The sequence below is a fragment of the Punica granatum genome, chromosome 2 (genome assembly GCF_007655135.1).
Source record: "Punica granatum isolate Tunisia-2019 chromosome 2, ASM765513v2, whole genome shotgun sequence".
Classification (NCBI taxonomy): Eukaryota; Viridiplantae; Streptophyta; class Magnoliopsida; order Myrtales; family Lythraceae; genus Punica; species Punica granatum.
Window position 1 is genome coordinate 36,018,340 of NC_045128.1, and position 12,829 is coordinate 36,031,168.

General features: G+C 36.9%; 4 protein-coding genes across 9 annotated transcripts in view; 2 read left to right on the forward strand and 2 right to left on the reverse strand.

Moving 5' to 3' along the window:
- LOC116194536 (dihydroorotate dehydrogenase (quinone), mitochondrial-like) overlaps positions 1-718 on the reverse strand; it is a 35,578-nt gene extending 34,860 nt beyond the window's left edge. For 2 of the 4 annotated variants that reach the window (XR_004154457.1, XM_031523356.1), the window contains exon 1: positions 273-717. Coding sequence is in view for 3 of the 4 variants with exons in the window: in XM_031523356.1 (XP_031379216.1) it covers positions 273-434 (162 nt within the window). In the remaining variant the exon portion in view is untranslated. Of the gene's footprint in view, positions 1-272 lie in introns of all 4 variants that reach the window. The other 2 variants (XM_031523355.1, XM_031523357.1) reach the window with 2 other exon arrangements.
- A 241-nt stretch (positions 719-959) lies between these two features.
- Positions 960-4,669, reverse strand: LOC116194537 (beta carbonic anhydrase 5, chloroplastic). Of its 3 annotated transcripts, XM_031523358.1 has the most exons (10): positions 4,243-4,669; positions 4,069-4,136; positions 3,449-3,520; positions 3,170-3,331; positions 2,758-2,806; positions 2,561-2,674; positions 2,333-2,386; positions 2,069-2,154; positions 1,817-1,919; positions 960-1,330 (listed from the first exon to the last, which is right to left on the reverse strand). In XM_031523358.1, the coding sequence occupies exons 1-10, from the start codon at positions 4,300-4,302 to the stop codon at positions 1,121-1,123; spliced, it is 978 nt and encodes a 325-aa protein (XP_031379218.1). In that variant the 5' UTR covers positions 4,303-4,669; the 3' UTR covers positions 960-1,120. The 3 variants fall into 3 exon arrangements, with proteins under 3 accessions (XP_031379218.1, XP_031379220.1, XP_031379221.1); XM_031523360.1 differs by lacking the exon at positions 3,449-3,520 and having other exon boundaries at positions 992-1,330; positions 4,243-4,665; XM_031523361.1 differs by lacking the exon at positions 4,243-4,669 and having other exon boundaries at positions 992-1,330; positions 3,170-3,354; positions 3,453-3,520; positions 4,069-4,123.
- Positions 4,670-6,756: 2,087 nt separating this feature from the next.
- Positions 6,757-7,173, forward strand: LOC116193924 (protein PELPK1-like). The gene has a single exon (XM_031522664.1). The coding sequence runs from the start codon at positions 6,757-6,759 to the stop codon at positions 7,171-7,173; it is 417 nt and encodes a 138-aa protein (XP_031378524.1).
- A 4,329-nt stretch (positions 7,174-11,502) lies between these two features.
- LOC116197364 (protein PELPK2-like) lies at positions 11,503-12,192 on the forward strand. Its single transcript, XM_031527486.1, has one exon. It carries the CDS (start codon positions 11,554-11,556, stop codon positions 11,983-11,985), a length of 432 nt encoding a protein of 143 aa, XP_031383346.1. The 5' UTR covers positions 11,503-11,553; the 3' UTR covers positions 11,986-12,192.
- Positions 12,193-12,829: the final 637 nt, after the last annotated feature.

Consider the following 12,829-nt stretch of genomic DNA (forward strand, 5'->3'; position numbering starts at 1 on the left):
TCTCAACAATCCCGTCTTCGAATTTCATCCATCGAAAACCAGATTTATTCCATACACCACCACAAGCTTTAGCTTCAGTGTGGTGAAATTCGACTATTCAATAAATTCAGACGCATTTAGTAGCAAGTGAAAACGTCAGTGTTAAGTATTACTGCAGCCTAATGTTTCCACCAAAAATTTACACAGATTAGGAAAAAAATTCAAACTTTATCGGCAAGTAAGTATCCAAATTCAATTATATAAGAAAGAGACGTCTGAAAATTGATACTTACTCGTTTGGAGAAATGCGGGATTCTGGGGTAAGACTCTGAAGCAGCAGCAGATGAAGAAGCAGAGGAAGAAGAAGAGGAGCAGTAACGTCTGGCGCCCCCTCCAATAGAGCTCGAAGAAACCCTTTTGGCCAAATAATCTCTGAATAGTTTCCTCGCAGCCATAGCTCAGTGACCTCGAGAAATCCCAAGTCCTCTCTCACTCAATGATTCTCTCCCTCAATGATTCAGAATCTTATCAGAGAATCACCCAACACAATGAATGCACGAATGCACGAGAAGAAGATTACACAACGAACACGAACAGAGTGAGAGAGAGGGGGGGGGGGGGGGAGAGAGATGTCTTCTGTATTCTCGGATGGATTCCCGGACGATAGTTTGCGCTTGCAGTGGAGAAGGAGAAGCCTTTGAAGAGAGAGAGAGGGTTTTGGCGGAGAGAGAGAGAGAGAGAGACATAGTGGCGGACCTAAAACCCTGGTCACTAGCACGTTGGTTTAATTACAGAAAGCCCCCCAAACTATGGAGTTCTTCGCCAACTAGCCTCGCATAAATGTTGTTTATAACACTTAGACCCCTAAACCTTTTCTTTTCCTTTATTATGCTTGGATTCGTTCATTGATCTGTCGGGTATCATCAAAAGTAGTTCTCTTTCCACAATTGCCACTCTTTTCATGGTAATCGGAAGCCATAGTCGAAACACGGAATCTACTAACCAGGCAACGATTTGGAATATGTAGTTTTCTTTGCAAAATCACACACTCAAGATGGTGGCTATTGTATCCGCCTCGTCCAATCGACACAAACAATTACAACAAACTGTTACACAAATTGGCACAGCCTAAGAGATCAATCTAACGCCAAAAGGAATGGTTCTTGGTGGCGTGTTTGCCTCCACCCGCCTTTTCTTTCAGGCTGCTCCCCATGTAATCGAGAGTCCATTTCTCGAACGAGCAGTCTACAAAGTCGTAGTAGCCGCCGTGAAGGGAGAGTAACCCCCTCATCACTCTCTCTTCTATCCATGGGTAAGTCAGTAGATTCGAGAGAGAACGACTCACTGATTCCTGTAATCAAAAGACCAAAGAGTCAAGAAGTAGTTCCAAATCTTCTCAACGAAGACTTCGAGCACCGCATGCCAGAGATCAGATTAAAGAGCTCAACGTATTCAGTAAATTTGCAAAAATTGAAGAGAAAGCTTCATTAACCATATATTCTGAATGGCCCGTACCAGATTTAAACGTGTGGATCAGGTCCATACCCATAATATCATCCACATAAGTATTACTAGTATATTGATAGATCCTGATTTGAATCAAATCGCGAAACAAGGAAGCATCCTTCCTTATTTAATGCCAAGATGTGCCCAGCTACTTCCTTGCAATATGTCAAATATATGCTTGGTACGGTTCAACAAGGAAGCTTAAGTTAAACTGAATATCAAGCATATATTTGACATATTGCATGTCGTCTTGACCCAGACAACCAAGTGGAGAACTAAATGGGTCAATTATTATAGATTAGTCGTATGACATAACTGAAGAGAAAAGCACCTTCTCACAGTGCCTGCATTGCTGATCGAAACTGAGATTTGAAGCAGTAGCCTTTGTGCTTATGCTTGCATTCTTCCCAACTCTGACCCAGCTCTTGATGAAGCTAATGAAAGAGATTGAATGCATTAGGAAAAGGAAAAGCGAAGGAGCAGAAAAAAAAAATAAAAAGGAAAAAGATAGTGCGCTTAGCAGACAATAAAAATGTTGAAATTGAAATAAAAGATCGAATAAAAAACGAACTGTTAACTAAACCTTGAATCATCTGAACCCTCCTGCATACTCATTAGGGCACGAATGCCCCCACAACAGCTATGGCCAATTACTAGTATATTTTCAACCTGCAAATAAAGGAACAAATTTACTTGCTACTACTGAAACGCGAAATCATTTTATATGACTGCTCAAAGAGTGCACCCCCAAAAGAAGAAACCTGAAGAATAGAGCAATAATAGAACAAAGCATGCTTAGAAACAGAAATAATAGAATAGAGCATGCTTAGAAACAGAAATCACTTACTTCGAGAGAATTTACAGCAAATTCCAAGGCAGCATTTGTTTCTGAAGGTCCACTCTGCAAAACCAGGAAAGGAAGGGGAAGACTGAATGAACAGATATTACTGATAACTACTCAAAGTGACGGTATATTTACTAACAATACTAAGTTGTGAAATGCAGAGATAGCCATTCCAAAACAAATTCATAGTGCACATGCAAAGGAAAGAGGTGAATTGAGTATATTGGATACCTCATATGGTGGGACTAGGTTCGCTACATTTCGGACCATGAAGGCTTCCCCGGGTTGAAATCCAAGGATAACAGAGGGACATACCCGAGAATCCGCACAAGCAATCACCATGAACTGTTTCAAGAAGAGCCAGTGAATGAATTATGGCCTTTGCAATTGTGTTATGTAAAAAATGAACAAACAGAAACCATCATTACCTTAGGCGCTTGACCTTTGGCAAGTTTTTCATACTCCTCCAAATTTTCCCTGATTCACAAGAACCATATAATTAGTAAATTTCAATATAAATATAAACGGATATAATTAGTATTAATTTCCGATGCCATGTCCCCTCCATGTAGAAAAAGGAAAAACAGAACAAGACAATTTCTCGACACACGTGGATAGAAGAGATTAGTTGGTTGAGCAGATTATATAGAATACTATGAATATCTAAGCGCAGATAAATACTCAAGACTTCCCCTTTCGTAAAACATTTCGAGGCCTTTTAGCTGCTCTTCCCTTTATTTGGGAAATAGAAATAAGAATGATTAGGAAAGCTTTGCCAATTGGCTCAATCCAAAAAGGAACCCGATGACGCAATCACAGCTCAAAGTTTCTGCCACTTACAAGTAGTTGTTCCTTTTAAAAGAAAGAAACCGGTTCTTCAATTCATCGAATAACTCCTGTTCATTTTGCTTGTCCCCTGCAGTCTTGAATTTCTCCCTCCTAATTTCCTTGGTCAGTCCTGGAGACTCCTTAGAAGCCTTCAGACTCAGTCTGGGACTCATCCTGCAAACGCCCGGTAAATACATGTGTAGCAGGCAAAAACAGCCACATCAATAACTTATTGCTCAAACAGGTGGACAGCAAGGAAGTGGATAAAAACAAAAAAAAGAGTAGACATGCTTATCTCTTATGATACATCCTGAATGTTGCATAGTATGGTAGTCGTATGTAATCTTAAATGTACAACTTCTCCTATAACAAATCACCAAACAGTAGCCATTAGAAGATTGTGATACGTAGCGAGTCTGATTTTGGCTCATAAACCAGGCTGTCAATTTTGTACTAAAACAACATTAGTTTTGCAAGGACACTGAAACGGATGTTGCAAGTCCCAACCAACATAGGGCATAACCAATACAATCTCAAATCAGGTCAATTCCTCATTCATTTATGATTATCAGCCTATGATGTAAGAGGGATCTCAAATTTAAAGCCAAAATTCATCTTAAATCTGGAGCAGCAAAATTATGAAATACTGTAGTTCGCCTAAGAATTTTTCCACAATGGCCCTTACTTTTAATATCATCTCCTGCTCAACCCTGTTATTGCGTCATTGAACTGAACATATCTCCATGAAAAGTTTCTAATTGATATCACAATTTCCTTTTCTAGCTACAGCTGTTGAACAAGACCAGATGATGGACAGAAAAATCTGCTAAAACATGTGCATGAAAATGGCAGAAATCAGCTCCAAGATCAGCAGCAAAACTGCTTTTGGCAGCAAAAACAACTGAAATTACCTGAAAGAGCCAGGTAAACTCAAATGGGTCTGCTCAACTTCCCCCGACTTCAGCATCAACCCAAAGATCTACAACAAAAAGGAAGGACACGAAATAAGATAAAACCAAGAACGAAAAGCCCAATCGCCCAATCCCACCAAAGAGAGACAGGGAGAGAGCCGGGGCGGTACATACAGTTGAAGTCCTCGAGGAGCCATTATTGCAGGAAGTGGAGGGTGGGGTGAGACTCGCCATTGGAGATCACGGACAAAAGCTACGCAAACGCGGAGGAAGAAGGAGAAAATGGATTGGAGATTGATGAGAGAACAGAATGGGCATTGATTGAGGATAGTGCTAGATCTGCAGCTGTATGTATGTATATGTTGATAAAGAAACAAAAAAAAAAAAGAAAAAGGGAAATTGTTTGTGAGGAGGTGGTGATGGGATCGAAGGAAGGAAGGGACACTTGTCGGGCTCAGCCCTCCAAGAAAGACGGAGAAACCGAAGCTCTTTTCTTGGTGGGGTGTTGGCGGTATGTGAGCGACTGCAATCCTAATTAGGTAATGTCGACATGGGGGGAGAGGGGGAGAGAGAGAGAGAGAGAGAGAGATGGGAGATCATTTTGAGTTCAACGTAATTAACTGTAAACTGAAAGACTCCGATCCCACACGGATGAAATATTGCAAGGCCAAAAAAATAGAAAAGAAAAAAAAAAATCGGTTCCATAGATTTTTGCCCATCTTCATGAATTGGGTCGTACACCAACTTCCCCATTTGAGTTGGAGTTACAACTGATTCCCAGTTCTGGAGTCCATGACGAACTCGGGGTCGGCGGCTCGTATTCGGAATTTGTTTGATATATGCAACAAAATACTAAAACTAAATCCATGGTATACGAGATGTTTTCCGATCATATTCAAACTGTTTATAATAAGGTTTTCATAATGCTAGAGATTTTGAACTTCTCGTTTTTTTGTCTAATGAGACCGGTTTGAACTATGAAGTTTGCCCCCTTTCACGCCTATGTACTTCTAGATTATACGGTGTCGAGTGGGGTGTTTCAGATGAGCCGAGATTACGTGAGATATAAATTTTATTACAGACGCGATATTTTTTTTCTAATATGAAGGAGACATGACCTAGTATAATGAAATAAATTCATATATTTTTAAATCATACCAATCTCAATTATCAATTACTGATTTCTATCTCAGAGAATACTAAGCTATTGCATCCGTGCAACTTTATATTAATATATAGAAAATAGAAAAATTGTTCTTATACTATATAAATTTTAATATGATAAATTTCATACCCAAGGAAGATAATATTAATTGAACAACTCACAAGTAAATAATTCATATAAAATATTTAATAAGCATGATGTCAATTATCAATTCAATTTATAAGAAAAGAATTATAAAATAAAAAAAATCGCTAGCTAGTTTTTTATTATTGAAAGATTAATAATCATAGAGTCCATAAAATTTCAACATTAAGTATTCGCAATTGTCTTTTTTCTCGTTCATACTTCATATATTAAGTTTTGTAAATTTAAATAATTTTAGATAAAACAACTAACCATTTCAATGAGAGATTTACTTAATTTAACTTTTATAAGGCTAATTTTGTATATTTATTTACTAATAAAATAGCATTGCTTATAAAATATTAAGTGATTAGAATTCTTCTTTAATGTTTCTATGAATATATTTACTTTAATTACAATAATAATTAATATTATTCAATTTTAATATAACATACTAATTTATTAGATATTTACGATTCTACTCCTATTTAATAGTACGGGATAAGACATTATATATATATTGATTGATGGTTATAATTAGTGAATGAGTAACCATCTGTTAAGTGATTAATTGGTGAATAATTAACCATATGCTCATCATGGACACGAAAAAAAAAATGTGCACATGCTCTGGGCCGTGTCCAATCCCAGCCCACTTATCTTGGATCAACTGTAAGGGCCCAATCATACAATCCTAACCTTTTTTTTGGGCCCCAAACCCCCATTTCCCTTCCGAAACACTTTTTTTCCCCATTAAATTGCCATATTTATTTTTGTTGAACAAATTTTTTTGTGAAGAATAATATATGTTCACAAAAGCCACGAAAATATGAAGCAACGGAGAAATTTGAAATCTCATTCAGCGAACTTTATTTGCAGTATAGATAAGGATTTGAATCAATTAAAAGTATCTTGTGATTAGAGATATATCGAAGCCAAATAAGAAAATATAATGTTGCTGAGAACCTTCCCAAAATCTAATTTTAATGTGGTGGACTTCCCCTCTTTTGCAAAAGAGAATATGTCTCTTAATGCTTGGATTAAGAGAAATATATCTGAAATGGAGAGACATATTTGACCAGGCTAAGTGCGAAAGCTTCTATATTCATAATATCTGGCAATATCTTTATTTTTCTTCTTTTCCATAATCTTTTTGTTAGTCAAAAGAAAATATTGATGAAGAAGATGAACTAACCACAGTACCAATGAGGACAGGTTCTAGGCAGATCTTTTCCCAACTATGCCAATGGTTAAGCCACCAACCTGACAAAGCCATGCCCAAAATCTCCACTACATAAACCTTATAATTCCATCACATTTTCATCAACCCAACTCATACCTCAGAAGTACAATTAATCTTGTCCAGGTGATTTCTTCTCATCTTAGTCATCGTCCCTGAGATGGCCTCTTGCACGAGTTTTGCACTTGCTTTCTCCATCGCTATACTATTCTCAAGCATAAGCGCAGGCTCCGCAGCTCGGAAGTTGCTTGACACGACTCCACCGCCGCCTGTGCTGCCCACCATCCCCACCCTTCCAACAGCTACTCTACCACCACTTCCCTCAATGCCGAAGCTGGCAGTGCCGCCCATGCCTTCGATCCCTACCACACTGCCTCAGCCAACCCTGCCAACGCTCCCCACGACTCAACCGACTCTGCCCAAGCCGGGGACACTGCCGCCTCTTCCGAGCTTCCCCTCAGTGCCGACTAACATCCCGAAGGTCACATTGCCACCACTCCCAAGCATGCCCTCGATCCCGACTACCATTCCCTCTATTCCGTTCTTCTCTCCACCCCCGGCCCCGACTAGCCCTTGAGAGAGTTACATCTGTGGAGTCATGTCGTCAGTAGCTAAATAAAATTCGTTGCCGGTAGTGTCATATTACGGATTGTCACCGGAGACTACCGCGTATCATGGTTTGTGGTTTGGATATGTATTTATTGATTGAGAGAGTTCGCTTAGTGTGGTGTTTTCATTTGTTTGTGTTAATTATTTAAATTTTTCTAGTATTTCATTTGGCATGTTGCACCTTACAATACCTTATTACATACAATTGAGTTGGTTTCACTCGATCCTCTCTATCTCTTGGCGATTACCTCTCCTTACGTTGCCGTATAGCTTAATATATATGACATGAATCAACATAATGACATTGATCTTTTGATCTTTTCATCGACATTGATCAATTTTGGTTTCAAGAGAAGCATTCACTCCTGTATATACTCAAGAAAGCGTAAAACTTAATCAAAACAAATGCGCCAGTAAATATAGACATTAATTGTTTCATCGTATTTTTGCCTTTTGTAATAGCTACAATCTATGTGGGATTTACGTGACGTGATAAAAATGAAACAACCACGGGCCCAGCACTTAAAGTGCTGACTGCTAATAATATTATTGGGCCTTACATATAAATCTTAAATTTCTTCCTTGCACAAAACCGACGTGGGATTCACGGAGATTGACACCTTCTTGTATGAATATATAATTATGATCGTCTGCTAGTGGATCTCGTTCCCCCAGCTCATTTTAAATGCACGTACCTCCATTTTCATATCTGCAAACTTTGATTTCATCTATCACGATCAATGCTGTGCATCGTTATAATATCCCTCAGATCTTCGGACATGCTCGGAGCCATCTCTTTTGTGGAGACAAGAAAGAGTTGTTATATCGATTCGCGTTAATACACCCCCGTTTAACAGCTGGGAAAATGAATTTTGTTCAAATTACACGAGTGAATTCACTTGACCCGAGGACACAGAGCAAAATATATTAATATATATGACGAAGACTACAAAAGAGAATTGTCATTTTTTTTTGCATTGTGTTCGTCTCGAGATCGTTGTCGCTAGTCGAGTAGGGATTCCTTCAACCAAAAATTGTTGTGCTCAGAATAGAATCCTATATAGGACCAGTTATACGTCTATTCTGGGGCCTTTCAGGGACGTCTCTGGTACGAGTAATTGCAAGATTATCCTTGTAACGGGCATCGGTCGTATTGGCGAGTTGGTATCATCAACTTAGTTTTCCGGGTTAGATGGGCGAGTGAGCCTTTTGCTTTTATCGATCGATGATGCCAAATATCTCACTCATCCCTTATTATAGGGGAAAACTGCGAATTAGTTATCTCAATGACAAAGTTGATAAGCATAAATCGGGATGAATTCTCTCAAGTTTTCCTAATAGTACATTATACAAATAGAACTTAGTATTAAATAAAATAAGTGCAAGAAGAAAAGGGATGTAAAGTAGTGGTATACAGTCTCATTCAAAAAGTGATATACATGTGTGGATCTAGGACGCAAGAGCTAAATGGTGCAGAAGTACAATCTATTTCGGTCGTAGAAAGTATTAATATTTTATAATTTCATAATAATGTTAGAATATTGCAAATAAAAAGGTAAATAAAAGCTTAATAGCAAAAATATGAATATATTGAAACGTTTTACGATTGTTCTCCAAGCTATCTTTAATTTTATATTGGGGTTATCAATTAATTAATCATATGATAATTTTAAAAACTATGAAAACTTTACATTTGTTAATCATTTGCTCTTTCCAAAGAGACAAAAATGGTAGTTCTAATTGCAGAAACAAAGAAATTATATCGTAAATTAAAAATTAAGAGGGAAAAAATCAATTGGAATTGATAAAGATGGATAGAAAAAATTGTACTTACTATTTATGCAAAATTCACCCGAGAATGACCAACAGGCGCTGTATGTAAGGAAAGAGAGAATCGTCTTTCTTCTATACTAGGGCAATACTCGCGCTTCGCTGCAAGAGAGGAAAAAAATAACTTTTCTAAATATAATTAATTTTCTTTTCATTCTAGTTATTTTGTAGTAAATGAAAATTAAATTGCAATATCGAAAACTTAAATGCAATTTTTTAAGGCATTATATAATTGATCACGCTACACCTGCTTGCAATACAATTGTACTATATTTTAGAAGTTATTAACGTAAATGATACTAAGCGGAATAAAATAAATCAAAAATATAATATAAATGAGATAAAAGGGCCAATTATGATGTGATTTATGATTAAGTGATAATTTGATATATATATAAGACATTTTAAAGTTAATATTGATATTTAATTTAATGTATCTAAATACTCTATCAAAAGATATATTGGTTATTTAGAATTTAAAAGTTATTCTAGTGAAAACTAAATTCTGCATATTTATATTCATAACCGCTCTCTAAGGATAAAACCGAATTAGCATACAAATTGTAACCTAAAAACAAAAGCAACCAATGGAACTCCCAGGATAGAATGAGAATCTTAAAAAGAAAAACAATAAAAAAGAATAATATATGTAGATAGAGATATCTTCTATTTTATCACTTTAATTGATTTTCTAATAAAATCGCACAAAAAATGTGGGCCAATTTATCCAAAGTAAAAGATTAAAGATGAAGGTAGATATGTATTAAGTTCCTATCTTTATTGATACTAAAATAAATATTTCAGTTCCTATCTTTATTGATACTAAAATAAATATTTCTTGTACCAATTCTATTGCAAATTTTTGTGACATAACAAGTTTTTGTTTTCGTTCTACTGTAATTTCTTATGGAAAATTAAAACGCTTAAGCATTTTGGGTTATAAAACATAAATTCGATGGCAGAATGCATGGCGTCATTGGAGTTCCAAATATTGGCTTTCATTATATTGAAAGAGAATATTGTAAGGCCTATAATTTGAGAAGGATATAAATGAAAAATTTAAGAAGTTTAATGAAAAATTGAAAATAAAAGAAGGTGCGGATTGCTAAATAGAAAAATGGGTTAAATGGACAGGTGGCATGAGGATGGAAGGGAAGAGATGAAACAAGAGTTTTAGTATATTTAAGGATTTTGTTTCAGCCATTCATGAGAGAAAAATGGGAGAGATTTGTGGGAATTTAATTTTTTTTTTAGAATTGACCCTAATTTTTTGACCCTTTTTTTTCGATGTATAAGATTTGGTTTGGGAGCATTGTTAATGAAACAAAAGTGTTGAAGTATAATTACTGTAAAATAAGTTGTGATTTTAGAATAAACAAAAGCGAGATAACAATATGAAATTACTGAAATTAAAATTAATGCTTAAAATAGAGAATAAACAGAAGTAATTTTTATAAGTATACATTAATCTGCTGGAGAAAATCACGTTTCCAATCGCGGAAATTAGCCAAATCATGATTTTGAAAGAATTCACCAAAACAAAGCCTTACCAGAGAATGAGGAGATAAAACAAAGCCTTAGGAGAGAATGAGGAGATAAAATGGATTCAATTTGCCATTTCTAATTACACTTATTTGGAGTTATTTAAATATCAATGAACTAATTTAAAAAATACTACCAACTATGGGTAATCAAAGTGAATTATTCCAAAATTTAGTAGATCCGCCCGTGGCGATATATGTTTCGTTCGATATTCTTGTTAATAGAACTAGTTGTGTTCTTTTATTTAACTTTCTATTTTCCTTTACTAAAATCCATAATCTCCATTCTAACCGACAAAAAAAAAAGAGAGTGAAATATGCTGAGAATCCTTCTCTGCAACAAGTATTACCTTGTTAAAGCTTTTCTTTTTTTCGTTTTTCTTTGGCCTAGGGCAATTTGGCATGTTGTTATATCTAACAAACAATATCATTTAAATTGCTAAGTTATTCCAATTCCATATGTAATATTAGATACATACTGGAATCCAAATTTCGTACAAACGAAACATGATGTTAGTTGTGACTACATAAAAGAATTAGCCGATAGATCTGGTTGCTACCTCATCTGTTCAAACACCGAATGGAGCTGGACCAACGGGGGTTGTTAATGGGAAGAAAAATGTTCAGCACACTTAAGATACCAGAGCTGAACAAATTGGAGATTGCCCTGTAGATCAGACTTAATCCTCAGGTCGTGTACTTGTCTTTGACTTGAGAACATTGTGGACATTTTTCCTTCGGCAGATCGAAAAGGAGATAAACTAATTAACAATAATGGAACCCAATCAATTAATTATTTAGTAGAAAAATATTGTATTTCTTTTTTTTTCCCCCTAACTAGCAGATGGCAAGTTACCTACCCCATTACCTCCACAATTATATAAAGCCCAATCCCAACTCTCCAATTTCCCAAACCCAAAGACAACACCACTAAACATTCACTAGCTAGGGATCAACTATTATTCCATTCACCACAAATGGCTTCTTGCAAGCGTTTCCTTATGGCTTTCTCGGTTGCTTTGCTCTTCTCGAGCATTGGATTGAGCTCAGCTGCACGTCATCTACTCGATACGACTCCACCGCCAGCTCCGGCACTGCCCACCATCCCCACATTGCCTACAGCCACCCTACCGCTCCTTCCTTCCATGCCAGCATTGCCGAAGCTAGCGGTGCCACCCATGCCCTCAATCCCAACTACTCTGCCTCAGCCCACTCTGCCGACATTGCCCACTGGCCAGCCGGCGATGCCTAAGCCCATGCTGCCACCGCTTCCAAGCTTGCCCACCATCCCGGCCGTTAGCGTCCCGAAGGTTGCATTACCACCGCTACCTAGCATGCCATCGATCCCGACCAACATTCCCTCCATCCCGTTCCTCTCTCCACCTCCAGCAACGATTTCAAGCCCCTGAGAGTTGAGAAAGGCAAACATATATTCTTTTGTGCTATCATTAGGGGTTTTGTCCGATAGATGTGATCTTTTGGTATCATATGGTGTGTTAAATTTAATATATAGTATTATGATTTACGACCACAGATTTCTCCGATCCAATACTAAGATATACAATCGAGTTCCTCATAATTACAGTTCGCATTGTGGAACATCTATATATATGTATATATAAGTTATGCATCAGGTATCCGTGTTTACCTAAGCTGATGATTTTTTTCGGAGTGGATCCTGGTATCCGGAAACCTATTTGGTCACCGACTAATCTAGTTGAATCGGGTCGGTGCACTAAGAAGTAAAACTTTTCCAGCGTGGATTTTCTATATTTATAAGGACTTGAATCGAGATCTTATTTAAGCGAAACAAGTCTCAAACCGCTTGACCAATGCTGAACATGCTTCATAGGCCACACATGCATATGAATAATACTGACTGTCTTTTGTAAATGGAAGATGCAACATTGGGCTTCTAAATATTGACAGTGCGCTTCGCTGCTCTCCCAAATTGATGCAAATTTTTTTTTTTGGATAATTTATTCAATTTTCATTAGTAGAGGTGATATTACAAAATGAAGATCATGAGAGATTTACAAAAGAATTACAAACAACCCCTACAACCACAAACAAGAAGAAGCACAAGGAAACACTTACAAAAGAGAAACAAGATAATCCCTACAACCATGCAATAAAATTCGAAGGCCTATCAATACACGATTTGGCTAAACCGACCACAAAACCATTGGATTCTCTAGTAGTATTGTTATGAACCAAAGTGAAGTGCATAGCAAATAACTGAATGTCCAATAG